This window comes from Caloenas nicobarica, chromosome 1 (assembly GCF_036013445.1).
Source record: "Caloenas nicobarica isolate bCalNic1 chromosome 1, bCalNic1.hap1, whole genome shotgun sequence".
NCBI lineage: Eukaryota > Metazoa > Chordata > Aves > Columbiformes > Columbidae > Caloenas > Caloenas nicobarica.
The window spans coordinates 121,335,131-121,353,822 of record NC_088245.1 but is presented as its reverse complement, the minus strand read 5'-3'; the positions used below and the strand labels follow the sequence as shown (position 1 = coordinate 121,353,822).

Sequence of the window (18,692 nt, the reverse complement as noted above, 5' to 3'; positions counted from 1 at the left end):
TCCTCTTCTGTAAAAGCAGAGTGAAAAAGGAGGCTTTGCTAAATGCTTTGCGAGTTACAGATGAAGAGATACCCAGGGGAGAGCCACAGTTGCTATAAATGTCTTTGACACTGATTCCCTGTGTGATAAGGAGCAAGAGATTTAAACTTTCTGCTTCAGCTGTACCATCTCCCACCAAGGGAAACAAAAATTACTTGCCTACCTCACAAGGGTCTTGTGAGAATTCATTTAATTAACATCCACAAAGCCATGAAAGGCTTAAAGGACTACACGTATTACATATTATAATAATCATAAAAGATATATGGAGAATCAATGAGATAAAGCAAATTGCATTTTTCCATCTTCCCACTTCATGTATTATCTGCTCCTTCATGCAAAGTTCTGTTAGATAGTGTGTCTATGAAGCAAAGTAGCGATTTTTTAGAATTCATTCATTCCCAGCTGTCAGCAGAGGCTATTACAGTTTCTACTTCTGGACAACTTTGTAAATGTTGAAAATAATATGTTCTGTACATTCTGCTGAGCAGATAACTGTTAGTGATATTGGTAGCAAGCAAATACAGTTTATGTTGATTAACTGCTGCATTGGTGTTGGTGGGGATTGTTTCAGTCCAGAAAATGGAAATGAGTGTTTTTTAAAAATCCATGTAAAGATTAGAAGTATATTTACATCATCTCCCTTTTATAATCTATTCCTGAATTCAAGAGACACATAGAAGTGTTTTAGCATTTATTGCAGAGGTGTTTCTCATCATTTTCACTGCCTGACAGTCTGGCTGTGCTTCGTCATACAAATAACCTTGCTGCACTGCTTCTGCTTTCCTTTCATTAGGCCGTGAATTCAACCTTAGCATGGAGTACAAAGGATGGCTCGTGACATTGATTTCCAGCAGCATGAATCTGGAATAATAAGTCAGGTGTGGAAGAGATGGTGCTGATGACATATGACAGGGCTTCCAACTAATATCTTCTTAAATAGTTGTATTTTTTTTCTGGAACATGGTGGTAATTTATAAAATAAGCAAACTATAAAGCATGGAAACACCACAGAACAGTCAGTAAGCATTTGCTTTCTAGTATTTTTTATCTCACTGAGCCATTATAAAAAAATAATACGAAGCTGACAATGTGTTTTATACTCTTGCCTCAGGAGATTCTCCTTCCTATTCCATCCAGCTTTTGTCTCATATCGCACTAGCAGTAGAGAAGCTCTTTAATGACCATGAAGCTGTTTCACAGCGCAACCTGCTAGCATCCTAACCCAGGACTGTTTTGGAAGTATTTTCTAGAGCAAGCAGAGGAACTTTTTGCTGCTCCCTCAACGAATTATAACTTTCCAACAAAATACTTCTAGGTAAATTTGTTGCCATGTTAGCCTGCTGAGTGCAAAATACATGTTTTAATTTTGCAAATTCACATTTTTGTAGCCCTGGATTCTCTCTGGTTTAGGTGGCTATGACTTGTGACCAGACCTAGTTGACCAGGGTTTACATTGAAGTGTTACTGCCTGGTATTGGAGCTCTGGTGGTGCCAGAGCCTAGTGTGCAAACTGATCTGCACTTACAGGCTGAGTCTGGTGTGTCTAAGAAATAGCAAATCAACATCAAAGCTAATCAGGCTGGCTGGGAAACAGGCTGAGGGGCAGCTCCTGAAATAGGGACCTGCTCCTCCTCTGCTAAGAGGTCTGGTCAGGTACCACCGTACAGATGGACAGCTGCTGTGGCCATCACCGTGTTCTTGGATCCAATACAATGAAGCATTCAGATGCCTGGAGGGCATATGGGAACTTCTGCAGATCTTGGTGGAAATGCCCAAGATCTAAATGCTGTTTGTTTAGAGCACTGTGGGAGTTGGGCAAAGGTCTTCACACTTTTTTTGCTATATACCCAATATGGTTTTGTCATTAAAGGGTGCTACATGGCCGTAAAACTCAGTGACACTACAGGAAATCAGTTGTTATTTTTGGTATTTCAGAAAGGATCAAGTAGCTCACATCATCCTCTCTCTTCTCTTGCCTCCTCATCATACTAGCTATCATGTTTTCTACAACATCATTTAACAGGGATGAGTCACACGGTTTTCTATGCCTAAGAGAAGAAGAGGGCATAGTGTTTGTGTTAATAGGTTCGTTAGTCTATTAATATTAAAAACCTTCTCGCTTGAAGGAGTACCTGATCTTAAATAGTTCTCTTCTAACTTCTCAATGTGTTCCATGGCACACTGGGATTTAAAGGACAGCTACGCTTTGTGCCTGACCCAAAGATCACTCAAGTTAGTGACAGATTTCTGCATGATCCCATTTAATCTTGGATTAGTGGCATGAACAGTGATGTGCCAACAGTATACGCATGTACGCAGGGTCAGGTGTGTCAGTCTCAACTGCCCCCAAAGTTGGGTATGTTTCTTTTTGAAGCCCCCATCATTTTTTATGCTTAGTCTGAGGCTGTTCTCAACATTCTTGAAAATATTCTGAAATATTGGTCTTGTGTGAACATCCCATTAATAGCTTTGGCTGCACCGCTGGTTTTCTAAAATGACACAGGTGAATTGTTCTACAGATGAGATGTCTGTTACTTAAACTAAGATGTCAAACAGTATGCTGCATCATTATACCTTCTGAGTATCTTGGCAAGGTTTGAATGCAGGTAACTAATTGCTTTTTATTTTGAGGAACAAACAGGTTTTTTTGACAACTTCATTAACTACAGTGGAATACTGTCTCCATTTCCCAGAAGTCCAGAGAGACAATAGCTTGTAGCAAGATCATTTAGGTTTGCAATTGCTCTCTGAAGCTGCTTTATTAGAGCTGAGGATCTGTTTTCAAACCTTGTATATGCCTAAGTCCTTAATCTTAGTATTCTTGGTCTTAATATTCATGATCTTGACATCACAAAATCTGTAGATACTTGAGCTTTAGTCTTTTAGTTGAAGAAGTCTTCTACTAATTTACAATATGTGCATTTTGTTTAAAGGAAAAGTAACTGGTCAGCCAAACTTTATGAATGGGACATAATTTTAAATTGGTTAAAAATCAAATTTGGTGTTGCTATGTAGAGCTAGTGTAACAATGCTATTCCAAATATCACAGTTCTCCATATAATCAACAAGGAGTCTGTATGTGTGTGTGCTTGTGTCCTGGCTGATAACACGCTGCTTCTAGAGTTGAGTTCTTTCAGCCACAACTTTTATTTGCCTTATGCTCTGAGAAAGTATGTGATTCATCTGAGATAGTTTTACACAATAGGCATATTTTAATTAGAATGCCATCTTTACTTTTATGTATTTTATGTGTCTGCCAAAAAATAGAGTATGTGCATTTTAAAATGAAATGTTAAGATACATGCTGAAAATAAATATCTAACTAATTTCGTTTTCTTGAACACTATAATTTTCATTTTAGGAATTGCTACAAAGTAAGTATCTGTAAGGAAGTTATCATTTGCTTAAGGAAACAATGTATAAACACAATGTTGCACAAGAGAATTTCAACGTATGTCTGTGTTACGACAAATTTTAATCCTCAAATATTCTGGTAGCTTGTGAGAGAAAAGCAAGATGTAAATTAAGCCAAACAAATGTCTCTGTAGATCTGTTTTTAATATCAATGCCACCAGCATCAGAGTGCAGTGAGCCCACAGTTTTATGTGTACTTGAAATGAGAATTGCAGAAAAAGTGGTCTTTTCTCCTTCCCCTGGCTCCTTCTGCTCACTCCCAGCTGCTCACTCCTCTCCCCAAGCATCCTCCACATGCTGGCAAAAACATTCATGCAGCTGCATAACGGAGTGTGCAAATTGTGTGAGATAGAAATGTTTTTATTTCTAAAGCTTTAGTCTTGATCAACCTCCTGCTCCAGCTCGCCAGGCAGCCAGCACAGGCTTTTGCTGCCAGGAGGGCAAGGCAGCGCTGGGAAGGGCTGCTGGGGGGTTGATGCTGGCTGCCGAATTTTTGTTGTTGTTATTCTCTGGGAGAGGAAGGGGAACTTATGAGCCTATGTGCTCACTCTCCTTTCATTACAAGTTCTTTACCTGTAAAGCATATTTTCCATGATTTCAGGAGAAGATTGCCAAAAGGGCACCAAGTCTTACAGACAGTGAAATTTCAGGAAAAAGCTAAAATTGCAGAAGTATTTTTTCCATCTTCACTCTGTCGTGACATCTGCTTCCAAACATTCCTGACTTTCTATCATTTTTGTGCGCATCCAGCAGAGCATCTCAGCAGGAGGGCATGACTTATATTGCACGCCACATCATGGGACAAAGGTCCACGAGTCAGCGCTCGCCCAAGTCTGCTCTGAGGCTAAAAGCCAGGTAGCTATGCTAGTGTCATGCTTCTGCAGGCCAAGTACACTGGTTGAAGAAATCATATGTGATGAGGACACTGGAGGAGGACTTGTGAAGCTTGAAGAACAGGGGGTCATGACTGGGGGCTTTTGTTTACACTGTAGAGACAAATGAAACTATGGAAAAGGAGAAAAACCCAAACCAGCCGGGTGGATGAGTTGTAAGGACTTGGTCATAGGAATGAGAAAGGAGCTCATCTTCTATCAGGAACACATTTCTCTACCTGAAAAGTGTAGGATTTAGGATGACACAGGACAGGACCTCTCCTAAGCCTAATTCTCTGTTGCTGGAGACAATCACACCAGATAGCACCTCTCAGAAGTGGTCAGATTCCTTTTTAATGAATTAGGTCCTTAGCCTCTGCTTCTCTATTGGAAAGATCTTCAAAAATTTCACACTGCTGACTAGAAATTTTATTTACAGCTTGTTTGTATGCATTTTGCATCTACCTCCATGCTCTTCCTCATCCTATCCCTCCCTGATGTTTACTCTGATCTATTTTTAGAGAGCCATCATATCCCCTCACAGCATTACTTTCAATAGATTAAAGTAATGAAGCTTTTTTTGTCACCGTTTCATAAGACAAGCTCTCCACTCCCTCAAATATTCCTGCAGCCTCCCTGGGCACCTGTTCCAGTATGAATTTCTCTTTCTTGAGCCTGAGTGACTGGAACGGTACAGAGCGATCCAGAGGAGGTTTCACCTTAGCCTTATACAATGACATTAAAATTTGCTTTCAGCTCTACCAGCTCTACCTCACTTCATGCATCTGAAGTTCACATTTTTTATCTTTGTCACTATCGCACCACATTCGTGGCTCAGTTATTCTGTGATTATTTAAATACATCCATCTTTTTCTTCTTTGATGATCATCAACTAACAAGCTCCCAAAATGCAGTAGAAATATCTGTTTCTAATCTCTGTCTCAGAACTACCTGTCCCAAATAATGTGACTTTGCACTTCATCCTATTTCTGTTATTCCACTTGAGGCCATACAGGTGTCCTTTTATCTGACACAGTGTGTGATCCACTGTGACCTTTCACAGCTACCTGGCTGGAAGTACAACAGGACTTAAAATATAGAGCCTTCTAGGACATGATTGTTCATGGTGCTGAAATAAATAGATTTGATAGATTGGTGTGTGAATTGAGGAACAGTTTCCTGATGATTTTAAACAAGAAAGCTAAAAGACTATAAATGGAATCCTCTATTCTGTTTTTCTGTAGCTTCTTGATGAAGTTTAATTGGAATGTATTCTGGTGAAAAAGTCTCTCTTTTTTTCTGAAGCCAGAATGTGCCATCAGAGTGAGCATCAGTTTCTATTAAACTTTCCACAGAAAAGTTAGAGAATCTACTATGCTCTGAAGAGGAAAAAGTACTTGAATTCATGTTTTCCCTACACAAAGCCCATGCATTTACCAACAGATCAACATGCCAACAAGTGTTCCTTTCACAGGAAAATGTCTAAAAGGGTATATATTTGAGTGCTGAAGTGAAATTAGAAAAATGTCTCCCAAAACAGTAAAGTCAAGAGTTTTATAGAAATGAGTTATTATGTGCCATGAGACTGACAATGACCTCTCCTTTGCTGCCAGGAGAATGAAAAATCTGATGCCACGGACAAAAATGAAGCACACACAGAAGACAAGGCAGATGAAGGGCCTCATGAAGGGGCTGATGAAGGGGCTCATGAAGAGGTTCAGTCTGCTCAGTCACCATCAGAAGATCAACAGGTAATTTTTCCTTTTTTCCCTTGTGATATGAGGGTTTTACCTATGCTAGGAGCATGAAACATAAACCCACAGCCCCTCCTAGTGTGCCTCAGGGTGGGACAACTGATTTGCAGCGTGATCCTGCTTGTCTTTCGGATGCATTTTATTTGACATCATGGTGATATGAAACCTAGATAAAACTCCAGGGAAATTTGCTCTGAATCTTTGAATCTTGAATAACAGAAGTCTTTATTTAACAGCTTCTTTTTGCCTCTTGTTACCAAAACATTTTTTTTTATGTTGATTTGGAACCAAACTCTGGTTATGGAGAATAATTTAGGACTAGATATCCGAGTCCTATCGGTGTGGGAAAAATTGCTGCTATCCATGACCAGCATCTGCAGTGCTCATAAATCTACCTGTTAATGTTTGTTGTCATGTACCAGCATTGACTGCTGTTGCAGCAAGCCAGGTCTGACAGTGTCTTCTCCAGGTCGTGCAGAAACCCCTGGGCAGTGCAGAAATGGAGACCGTTGTTATCCTTTCTGCCTGCATCACGGTCTGATATTACAGTCGCATGGGCAGATCGCAGACTGCAGTGCCAAAGGTTCTTGAAAGGAGCCATCCAAGTTCCTTTAATTCCATGGTATAATATCTCACAGTTAGCTAACATCAGTAAAGTCCTTGTTGTTGAAGGGTAGGTGGATCCTGAAAAAAGGGCTCATTCTGTTGTGTGCTGGTCTCTTTCTCAGTGGGATGTTTATGTTACTGGCCAGGTTCTAGACCTAGTAGAGACTAAGCAGAAATGGATCCTGTGTCTGGAGATAAGGATCCAGCTGCTTTATTTCTCCTGCTGCTCTGACAGTTTGGCATTTAAGGATGGGTTTATTTTGATGCTGCAGTGTCAGGTGACTCTCTTCCCAAAAAGTCAGGCCTACTGCTGGATCAAGCACTTACACTTGTTTTTTTCTGTGGTTTGGAGATCAGATGGTCCCAGTGTATCTGTCACAATATCTGTCACAAATGCATCATCTCTTTCACTAAAGACCAAAACGATTTTGTTTTTCCCATCTAGCTGAGATGTTTTTCCAGAGGAAGCAGCTCTCTGTAAGCCTTTCCCATTACCCTTTTTAACAATGACTGAATCAGACACTGTTAGGCTGGAAAAGCACCCTTTTATACAGCCTCATGCAAGTCTAACGCACTGGCAAGTCCCATTTAATATTTCAGAATGGCGAGGAGGAGAGACAGTCCTCAGTGGGAACTGAAATTTCTCCTTAAATTATATCCAAGCACTTTTCATGACTCTAGAAATATCAGCTGGCTTGTGAGTGCCATCACATGCCTTTTTCCTCAGCTCTGAAGAGAAGCCCGGCATAAAACTGCAGTGCATCCCCTGGCTGGATTAGGTTACTTGCCATTCTGGCTGGCAGTCTGCTCTAATGTTCTTCAAATGAGAACAGAATGCTGGAACATGTCTGCAAATGTGTCAAGCAGCTGTGTATGAGAGGTTTTGTAATGACATAATGCAATGCCACTCCTATGCAACAAGCACCTTGCTCCATTTCTCACAGAATGGATGGGAGCTCTAAGTGGAAAATAAATTCTCCTTTAGTTTTACAGGGAGGGGAGTGCCAGAGGAGAGAGCAGCAGGCAAGATAGTGTGTTTGAACAGGTTCTTCTGTGGTTATGAGGGCATAAAATATGGTTAGTCTTACAAATCCTCCCCTTTCACCTGCACAGTCTTGGCAGTGTCAAAATGGCCTTACATAAGGAGGAGAAAAGTCTTCCTGAAATCATCCAACTGATACTCACCTTCATTGTGCCAAGTGTATATTAGCTCCTAGGGGAAGAATAAAAGCACTGTTTCTGTTCCTGTCCAACTCGTACTCACCGCTGCAGGCAGCAAGGTCCCAGTGACTCTTGCTGGGGATGCACAAAAAACATTTTTCACCCTGTTCCACCACCCGTTTCCTGTGTCACCTGGGACAAATCACTTCAGTTACATGGCATCTGTCCGCCTTGCCACAGTTCATCCCAATAATCGCTTCTGCTGGGATGGCATGAATCATTCTGTAGAAATTCTGGTATTCTCAATGACTACAGACAGCACACAAAGGACAAGTTTAGATGAGAAGAATGACTTTGAGGCAGCTGCAGTGAGGGGAATTCCACCTTTTGCCTCTGTATCTCATTTTATCCTTATAAAAGAAAATTAGAATAACATTTCCTTACCTGGCCATGACTTTCTGAAGTTAAGTACATTTAAAGAATGTCAGGTTGCCATTGGAGTATCTTCACTGGATGTTAGGTCCTAAAGGATACATGTAGTATCAACACAGTATTTTCAGTATTTCCCTCTCTTCCTCTCATTCTGCAGCCCAGCACATCTTGTTTGACTGCTTGGTCAGACTGAATACATGTTTTCCAAATGCTCCCCCACCTATGGCTTTTTTTCTTCTAGCTTGTTAGGAGCTGGTTTCTGTATACTGGATTCTGAAAGGGTGACCTTTTTCTCAGTGGCCCACTGTGTTTGGCAGCCAAACAAGTTGCATCTTTTGAACAGCAGTCAGGTCCCTTTTAGAGCATCAACTTACTCTTTTGACAAACCCTCAAATCAAAATGCCGTAATTTAAACATCATAATTTTACGTTCTGCTTCTGCATTAATATACTAGTTGGAATCTAGTATTGGAATTTTGGCCTTATTTAGCACTCAGTTTCAAAACAGCTTAAAAATGACTCTCTGATGCAGAGTGTAACCAAGCCAGCTTTTCTCCAGTGAGTTTGCCGGAGAAATGCCAGTGCTATGGAAAAATTCTAGAAGAATCTTGGCGAGGTAAAGATATCTCAGTCTTTGCCAACGATCAGAAGACAGATAACAAAAAAAACTGTGGCTTTCTCATGTCTGGAGCTTTGTGGAGGGTCCTGGATTCCAGAAGGCTCCTCCAGTGCCTTGGTAGCAGGAATAGCAGCCGATGGTCAATGTGGGAGCTACAGCCCTCCCCTACTGCTTCTGCTGCCCTCGCTGGGAGATGCGGGAGTCCAGAAGCTCCAGCTTTTTGTCTCAGGCTGGTATGACCCTGAGGAAACCAGCAAGAGACCCCAGCCTTCTGAAGAACAAATACCTTAAGTCAGCAGCTGCCTTCTGGAAGTGGCAGGGATGAGGGCACAGTGTGACAGGTCGTTCTTCACACACCTCACGTTGGCTGCCTGGGCTTCCGCAGCTCCAGCCCCTCGTTCACACAAGCGTCCAGGACAGCTCGGAGCAGATGTTGAAGTAGAAAGTCCCTCACACGGATCCATTAGTAAGTAACAGAACAGCTTCCAGCCTGGGTCAGCAAGGGACAGCTGCACTAGGATTTATTTAGATTATGGAATTTTTATTCACCTTAAACCTGTTGCATACTTTCCTTCCCTAATCACTTCATCAAGCTTATCCTTGACTTCCTCCTAATCTTTTTTTCATTCCTGATCCCCGTCCTCTGATAGAGAATGTTGGGGAACCATTTCATTTGGATATAGTGTCCCTTTTTCTTGCTTTGTCTGTCCCTTTGTTTTTGAGGAAAAGACGGTGACCTTCTCTGCATGTGGCACGGCAAGGGCTCTGTTGGTCACTAAGTGTGATGGTAACAATTTTTCTTTATTTTTACTATCTGATTTTAACTTCAGATTTTAGCTTGGGGGTTAGGATATTTTGTAAGTAGTGTCCCAGTTAAATCAGTTTGCAGTACAGATCAGGCTCACTTCAGGGCAGAATTGTTTTAGAAATTTGTTAAAAAATCATACTATAATGTAAGTCTGGATCCTATCTCAGCAATTCCCCAGGCCATGTACAAACCCTGGCACTGCAACTCAACTTCCTTATCTCAACTCATTCTGTGCAAACTCCTATCAACCACTCATGCCTTCTGCATGGTACTGTTCCATTTGCCCTTTCTCTGGGATTTTCCATAGGATTAGCTCTTCTCTCCAATAACCAGCTTGGTGTCGAACATTAAATTCTATTCACTGTATATTTATATTTTTTTCTCTTTTATCTCTCTTTTCTCCATCACTTTTGCTCAAACTAGTCTAAAACCAGCTTATATAGCTTATATTATTTCTTGTCCTCCGGTACTGTTGAGCCAAGGCATCTGTTCCAGCCTACAACAGTTAACAGATTGCAAGCCAGATTCTGAGTGATGATATATAACATGGATAAGACTGTATAATTCTGATTTAACTTTCATTTTGCAGACCAGTTAGTTACCAAAAAAAAAAAAATCCCACCTGAAAAAAAACCAAACAAAATCCCTGCTCAAATGCTTTGCTTGTCAATGAAGCAGATTTAATTTGAAGTAACTGAGAAAAAGGGAGCTGTATTTAATGATTTTATAGCCCTTTTTCAAAGTAAAAGCTTAGCTCAAATGTGCTTTGTGAGTTAATCTGGAGGATATTATCTCAAAATAAGTCTACTGAACTCCACATAATTTTCCTGAATTTAGTGTTTAATTTCTGCTGTGTTTTGCCTGCATGACCTTGAATATTCTGTCTTTTAAACATTTTATTTTGTATCTTTTATGTAGGAAAGCAAGGAAGAACATGAAGCAACAGGGGTATAGTATATTTTAAAATTTGCTTTCATCTGTTTGTGTGCATTTAATTCCTTTTCAGTCTCATCGCATACCTCAAAAGTTAGTAAATTCTTATTCATGAAAGTAAATATACTAGTGTTCTGTTCTGCTAGAGATAATTATTGGTCATATTGTCTTATTGTTTGGGAACAAAGATAGGCCTTTAATCATTAAAAACTGTAAATGGAAGACAAATTCTTTAACAGATTCTTTAATCAAATTTTCCAAGGACTCTCAAGCCAACTATATCTTTGACAATTGCTAACTGACACTATGCTGTTTACATTTTTAGTGGTGTGAGTGTGAAAGAGTCATTCTGACAATTTAGGCAATTCTGCCTATATGGGAAATATTTTCCTTGCCAGAATTTGTAAGACCCAGGTGCAAATCCTTATAGGTTTTTCTGCTTTGGCCAACATTGCAGGTTTATGCTTTGAATATTTCTTCATCGCTCCCAGTGAAACTAATGATTACTTTAGGCTATTTTCCACTACCAACCTGCAATTAATGAGAGGTTACATTCACATCTTCCCATGTCCAAGCTGCAATGCATGCACGTATATGTGTGTATACATACACATGCCCGTGCCAGAGCTGGACATTGTGGACCTGGCAGCTGAAACGGAGCTCCTGGGTCCCTGGGCAAAGCCTGGGGGCTCCTGGTGAGGCTGGTGAGGGTGGCTACGACTGGTTAGTGCACCCTGGCACTGCTAACAAGTGCTTCAAGCAAGAAAAACACCCGTTTTTTTTCTGTAAAAGGCAATTAACTTGGACTTTGAACTGAAGTTGTTAGTATCTGAGAGATGTTGCTTATCCATGGGCTTGCCTGGCCCTGTTTCAAAGAACGCTAATGAAAGGCACCTTTCTGGGGGGAAGATGCCGAAAGAGGCGATATTCCTCTTCTAACCCAGCTGGCCTCTGCGACGTTCTTATCACGTTTCTGGTTTTGTAGAGATGACTCCTCAGTGCAATGGTGCTCCCTGAAAAACAAAGATTCAAACCAGGAATCTGATTACTACAGGTCCATTCCCACGCATGTGTTTAAAAAGGATTTTACTTGAGTGACTCGGATGTGACTCTCATAGAGAGAGTGTGTGCCTGTGAGGAAAACCTAAGGTCTGTGCTGCTCGTATACTACCTGCAGTCCTGACTGAAAACAAATTCTGTATTCTTTGATTGGTTGATTATGCCAGGAAGAAATTCCATAACTTTTTTAGTCTAGATAGTACACGAAAGTATGACATTTTGAGATAAAGCTTGCTTGTACACAGAAGGAGTGCCTTTGAACAAGAGTTTGCTGGAAGAGAAGGAGCAGAGAAGCCTACAAGGCAATTTTTCGTTGTTTTTCAGAGTAGGATTGCACTTTAAAGCTTCATTTCCTAGCTCTTAGAAGATAATAAACACAGATTGTCGTCTGTGTTACTTAAACATTAGCTTGCAGATAACTTCTTTTGGTTGACTGAAGCAAAGGTCTATTGCTTTTAAATTGTGCCATTTCTCCTATATGAAAGAGGGAAATAAAAACTTCTGAAACAGATACAACACTGTATTATGTGACTCCAAATGACTTTTAGATTATTTAAGAGTCTAGTTCCTATGCCATGAATCTTGACCTGTTTACTGCTCCAATAAGGTGTATAATTAAAAATACCAAACTTTTGTAATATTTACACATATTTCATATTCTCATTTAGATCTTGAACATCTATTTACAGCTTAACCAGGTGCCTTGTTCTGGCCTCTCTAAGAAGAGGGTTCTTATAGTCCAGCACTTGCCTATTAACTCTGCAAAGCTAGAGCCCTGGCATATTAAGATTAGAAGATCTATACATTGCTCCTCTGTTCTATTTTTTTAAGCTCTAATAATATTGCACTTACTAGAAACATAGCAGTTGCAAAAGCAGAGCTCTACATTTCAAGACTGGTTATTTTTTCTTCAATTCCTATGTGATAAATACAACTATTTTCTATAAAAAAGGAAGAAGAAGAAAATCAGGAAGAGGGAGAAGAAAATCTGGAAGAGGGAGAAGAAAATCAGGAAGAGGGAGAAGAAAACGAAGAGGTGGAGGAGCAAGAAGAGTCTTAGTACACTTCCCTTTGACACATTCTTTCTTGAACAGGTTTTCAGGTAACTATTAAGATATCCAGCACAGTTTCTAAATGTTCTTAAAGTAACATAAACTGGAAAATTTTGTACGTATTGTTGTTATATGCAATGACAAGAATGGAAAGAACATACCAAAGCCAAAAATGGTATTATGCATTTGGCACATAATAGTTAGTCGGACCTGTTGCCTTTAATGACCCTGTTAGTTCTCCCTATTTTTGTGTCACCAGGGAATCCGACTTTTCTACACGGCTGTCTCTGTGATCCCTGATATCCACCAAGTATTGCCAGGCCCTTTGATCCCATCACTCTTAGAACCTTCACCTCCCTGCCAGGCTTCTGATATCTGTTTTGGGCATATTCCTTAGCGTCGTCATACGGAAGCCCCCACCTCTCTGCTGTGTCCTCGAAGTACGAGCAGTGCCAAGAGCAGCCAGCTTACTGTGTGCTGCTGGAGTGGTCGCTATACATGCACAAAGTGCCCAGCTGATGCACCAAAAGTAAACTTAAGTGTTAGACTCTTGGCAGCTTCTCTTTCATCTGGGATAAGAATTCGTCGCTCTCCTCTCTTACTCAGCTACTGATTTCGCTGAAACTTTTAGAACTTTCATGTCTCAAATGAAGACCTCTCTCAAATTTAATTGGAATGTTAAAAAAAATAAATATCCTGGAGTGGAGAGGAGCCTGATCAGAAATACAGCAAACTGTAAAGTCACTCTGATTGCCTTAGAAACTAGTCAAAATTTGACTTTAAAACCTCAAAACAAGGAGCCTCTGGGAGGCAGAATTTGTGCCTGTATAGATTTACGAGCATCCAGCATTGCTCAGATTTTGTCAGTATGTGGTTTCAAATGTTATTTTCAGGTTTTCTTCGTCTTCCTACTGTCTTTTCTCCTCTGCATGGAAATAAAGATCAGACAATCACTTACTAGGGAAAAGCCATTAACCTACAAGAAAGTTGTAGTTTCCAGTAGATTTTCCCATGGGTGGCAGGACTCCCTCCTGATTGCAGACACAGGGAGTGCTATGCTCTTTCTGGAACCTGTGGGATTGCCGGCTAATCCTGCATCTGAAGTAGTTGCCATAGGTTTCACCAACCATATGCTGAAGTGGAGACCCAGGGTCTCAACAGAACAGAAAGTCTGTCACTTCCTTCACGCTACCTCTCCCAAATCTGGGTTCCTGTGTTGCATAGGAATTAATTCATCCCAATGTTGCCCCATGTTCAGATATGCAAAATCACGGGAGTACTGAGATCTAATCTAATTTTCCTTATTTTTGTTCAGGAAGCACAAGCTGGAGCAGCCCTGTGAAAGAAAATAAAATCGCTCTCTCAAGCAAACCATCACTACCTTTCATGCCTGTAGACTTAGGAACATAAAAATATATAACAGAACAAAGACACCAATCTGACCTACCTGTGGCCTTTATATATATATTTGGTATTCCAATTGCTTGTTATATATCTGACTGATGATATTTCAGTAGATCGTTATATGTTGGAATAGTATTGTCCATGTCACATTTTAGTTTGTAAGCTCTTCAGGGCAGGAACCATGTCTTTCTCCATGTTTATATATTGCCAAACACATCGCTGCCACTCAACAGATAACTGCACTCACACAAGTGATGTATTCAGAGAAAAAGAAATTCAGCACTGAAAACTGCAAGGAGGCTTCCTGTATACAAGCTATGTGAGTCACTTTCCCTCAGCTGGCTTTTGAAAATGATTGAGATTTCCATTGTACAGCAGTTTAAATAAATGTTTTCTGTCATATCTGTTCTTTGTCTGCAGGAGCATTAATTTAACCCTAGCAAGCTGTGCTAAGATCTGTAAAGTTAAGTTTTCTCTGTCATTACAGTTGTAGGCTATGCAAAGCCCTTCACCTTGTTCCTTCATGTTCCTGCTGATGTTTCTGGTGTTGTGTATAAGACTCCAACATGCAGATACAGAACCTACATTGAAGGCAAGAAATGTCCCAGTCCCTTCTACTGAAGCATTGTCAGTCTTCATGGATACGTCCGTATTCACTGGGCCAGGAAAAGTTAATCCATGTTAATGCTGTAACTGTTGGTTAGAGGTTCACTGAGGAGGAAGGAGCTTGGATTTCAGTCCATCGTCCAATTAATTTTTATAAGATTTATAGAAACTGCTTATAGAGGAAGGGAGGGGATGAAAAATGCTGATTGCCAAAGTAGCCCGTAGCTTCATAGACAAAACAATCTCCAAAGGACCCACAAGTTTATGTTTAACTCTGATCGAGAACAGGCTGGCTTTTCAAGCTCAGATCTCCTATACTGAGAGCGTTTGAACAATAACTGAACAAATAAAGTGAAAGAAAAATTTGTGGAGGTTTCCTGAATGGGTGCATTTTTTTGGTCATGCTACATCTAAAGTTGCAATTGTTGGGAGAGGATGGATGGGGAGGCAGCAATCTTTGGGCTGTTCTTATGCTCATAGGTGATGCTGAGCTCAGGCTGGCAGGTCCAGCTGAGGGAAGGACCTTGGAGTCCTCGCTTCCAGCTCACCGAAATCATCACCTCAACATGCAGCAGCCCCCAAGACCCAGGAAAGTGCTGGGCACTGGCAGGAGGACGACATGAACTTTGCTGCTGTGTAAAGCCCTGATGAGTTGATTGAGCACTTTGTGCAGTCTGGTCTCTGCTGATCAGGGAAGACGTTGTGGCATAGAGATACAGAGAAGACAACAATTAGAGAGGATGAAACAGGTGCTCTGTGAGGAGACTGAAAACTCTCTTCAATTTGGAAAGGAAGCCAAGGCGTTTACAAAAATCATAAAGGCAGTGAATAAGATGAATGCAGAGCTGTTAGTCAAAAAATCCTGCAATACTATAACGAAAATTAGTATACACAGCTAGTATATGCAATGAAATTAGTAGATCATCTTAAAAGGGACAAAGTACTTTTTCATATGATGGGTCAGAAACTTCTGGAATTTCTTGTCACGGGATGTTACGGAGACTGACAGTGTCAAGACGCCCAAGAAGATATTGGGCAATGTCAGGAACAGGAGGTTCATAAGGGGCTACTACAGCCTGTGATGTGTCCACCAGTGTCCCTAATCCAACAGATTGTGGATGCTGGGGACTGGGGGCAGAAGACATCGAATACAGCGGACTTGCTGTCCCTAAATAGCATTGCCCATTTCTACTTTCTGGGTACCAGGTAAGGTGAGCCACTGATCTGACCATTTCTTATGTTCCTGCAGGTGATTACTCTTCCTGGGGAAAATCTTCCCCATCTCGCCAGCAGCTGAATTGGGGTGCCAGTCATTGCTGCAGTAGTTTTGAGCAAAAGGCTGGACTTTTGAGAGTGTGGTAGACAAAATGAAAACAGAACTGTTAATCACTCTGGAAATGCAGTAAATCCAATGCAGTGAGCACGTGTTTGTGGAAGCCTTGACATATCCCTTGGGCTGCTTGAGCTTCGCACAGATGATGAACCCCCAGGCTCCGCTTTTTCCCCCCGCTAATGTGCAGAACAAAGAGCCTGAGAGTACTCGGTACATCAGGCAGGGCCACAGGCTTTGGGCTTGAAACAAAACCACCACACCTCGCGTATTCAGGTATTACTTGTTAAGGCAGAAATATGGCAACCATCTTCTCGAGGGGGTATAATCTGGAAAGCCCGTCAGGGAATGTGAGGAATGCTAAGCCTCCCGTAGAGGAGTGACGCACTCTCCTAGTCTTCAGCTGGTGACTGAGGTTGTGCTCAGCGTGTGGTATAAAAAGCAAACGGGATAGCGGGTGGTCCTACTCACAGCGCAGCTCCTTGGTGCCTGCCTTGGGACAGTGCTCTCCAGCATCTGCTGATCGTCTTTTCTGCCAGACAAAAGGAGGTTGTGAGTATGCGAAGGATAAACTGAAAGCTGACTGCTGCTCAGTGATTTTAGCCATCACACTAATTCTGCTTACATAAGCTTAATACTTTCTGCAGTAATTTAGTGTGACTAGGAAAAGAATTAAGTCTTTTCTAAGTACAGCACAGCAGCACGAATATGTGAACTATTTGCATTTGAAAACATACTGTCTGCATTTTTACATAATTTGTATTTTACTGGGAGAAAGCAACTGCAGTTGGTTAAATGGACGCGCCCAGTACCTGATGTTTCACTTGCTTCAAGAAACTGAGGATGCAAAATTATTCCAGTGCACCACAGACACAAAAAAGCACACAGCTTTTTGTGACACTTTGGTATGTAAAGTATTTTCTTGGATGATTGATGCTAGAAACTTCTAATATACTGAAACAAGCTAAAAATAGAAAGGCTTCAAGCTATGCTTCACACAGATCCACATATATCATGGGATAGTGGCTGTCTGCGCTTTAAAACCATTGTCAAGTTTGACAGACTGCTGAAGTGTAAAAGAAGCCACTACATGTATCATCACAAAACAACTAAATAGATGAGGCTAGTCAATGGCTTGTTTTCTAGGAAAATATTAGGAGCTTCATTCTATTGCTGGTAATAGAGGGCTTTGAATAACAGGTCCAGAAGGTGACCTGTGCTGTGCTGTCTCTTGCAGGAGAACAATTTTGAGTCAACAAGTTGTGTAGGAGGTTTTCTCCTAAGAAAACTCTAAGGGAAATTCATTGGAGAGAAATTAAACTGTTCAGCAGTTTTGCCAGTACAGCACTAGCTTCTGGCCAGTGTCTCTCGTCACCTTTCCAGCCACCACATCTGTTTACCTGCCTCCCCAATAATAAGACTTGCTAATAGTCTTCTGTTTACTGAGAGAATATCAGTGTTAAAGGAGATAAGACTATTTATCTGCATCCTTTGACTACTTCAGAAGGCTGGAAATACACTTGACAAACAATCTGGGAAGCTGAAAATTCAAGATAACAATTTCTTCAGAAGGCAGATTGGAAGTTTGTGTTTTGATGTCAAATACCTTGAAGAATGCTTGCTGTTCCTCCATTTGCAGAGTCATTGCCACACAGGCAGCAAACAGAGGAAACGGCAATTCTCAGCTGAGACTCGCTCTTAATGAGTTACTGTCTCCATTTTGCTAATGGAGAAATAAAGGTGCAGAGGTGGCATGAGATGCTGAATACAACAGGTCAAGGGCACTAGAGTCCAAATCAGATGTGGACTACCTGCTATGCATTCCCCTGCTTTGGAACATACCAACCACAGTTTTGCATGTGGCCATGACTTTCTGTCACTAAATATTTTGAACCATCTAGATTGGAAAATACCCTTAAGATCATCAAGTCCAGCTACTCACCTAACATTGCCAAGTCTACTACTAAAACATGTCCCAAAGCGCCACATCTACACATCTTTTAAATTCCTCCAAGGATAGAAGTAAAAAGGAACTGTGGAGTCCTTTTTCCTCTCAGGGAAAAAGAGTGAATCTCTGAGAACACACCGCTTTACAGTGTCCATGGTTTCTTTGAGGAATGGTACCTTCTTCTTTCAAGATGCTTGATTTGTGAGGAATAAAGTTGTAACCAGGAAGAGAAGTTGAATTTTGATATCAGCTTGTCCAAGAGCTTTTTTGACCACAGACTATTAAGTTAACTTCCCTGGACCTGAGTTTCGCTATGAAAGTGAGAAAACACTTCTAGAAAATTTATGGGAATAAAATCAAAATATCAATGCACTGATAGAAAGATGAAAGTATAATCGCATCTTCTTTCTTTATAAGATATTTGCTTCCAAGTTGTCTATTCCACATTAAAGATGTTAATTTCTACTTTTTTCCCCCATCGTGTTGATATTTGACAGCTTTCAAAATCACCTTCTCATTTACAGTGTGTCTTCACTGCTTTCTCACCTAACTCTAATATTAAGCAGCCTACAGAATAAAAGGCTGAAAAAATGGTCACCTTTCCCTCTGTTGCTCACTGACCTAGATCAGAATTGCTCATGCAAAAAGGCTCT

The 18,692-nt window shown here is 40.8% G+C and overlaps 2 protein-coding genes across 2 annotated transcripts in view; both read left to right on the top strand.

Annotated features, from left to right (window-relative positions):
• The window catches only part of SH3BGR (SH3 domain binding glutamate rich protein), a 29,289-nt gene extending 14,162 nt beyond the window's left edge, over nucleotides 1–15,127 (top strand). The window contains exons 4-7 of the mRNA XM_065658389.1: nucleotides 5,942–6,079; nucleotides 10,626–10,655; nucleotides 12,652–12,801; nucleotides 14,067–15,127. Coding sequence (XP_065514461.1) covers nucleotides 5,942–6,079; nucleotides 10,626–10,655; nucleotides 12,652–12,759 — 276 coding nt within the window. The 3' untranslated portion in view covers nucleotides 12,760–12,801; nucleotides 14,067–15,127. The remainder of the gene's footprint in view (nucleotides 1–5,941; nucleotides 6,080–10,625; nucleotides 10,656–12,651; nucleotides 12,802–14,066) is intronic.
• A 1,455-nt stretch (nucleotides 15,128–16,582) lies between these two features.
• Nucleotides 16,583–18,692, top strand: part of B3GALT5 (beta-1,3-galactosyltransferase 5) — a 36,703-nt gene continuing 34,593 nt past the window's right edge. Inside the window, exon 1 of the mRNA XM_065626714.1 lies at nucleotides 16,583–16,643. The gene's annotated coding sequence lies outside the window, so the exon portion shown is untranslated. The remainder of the gene's footprint in view (nucleotides 16,644–18,692) is intronic.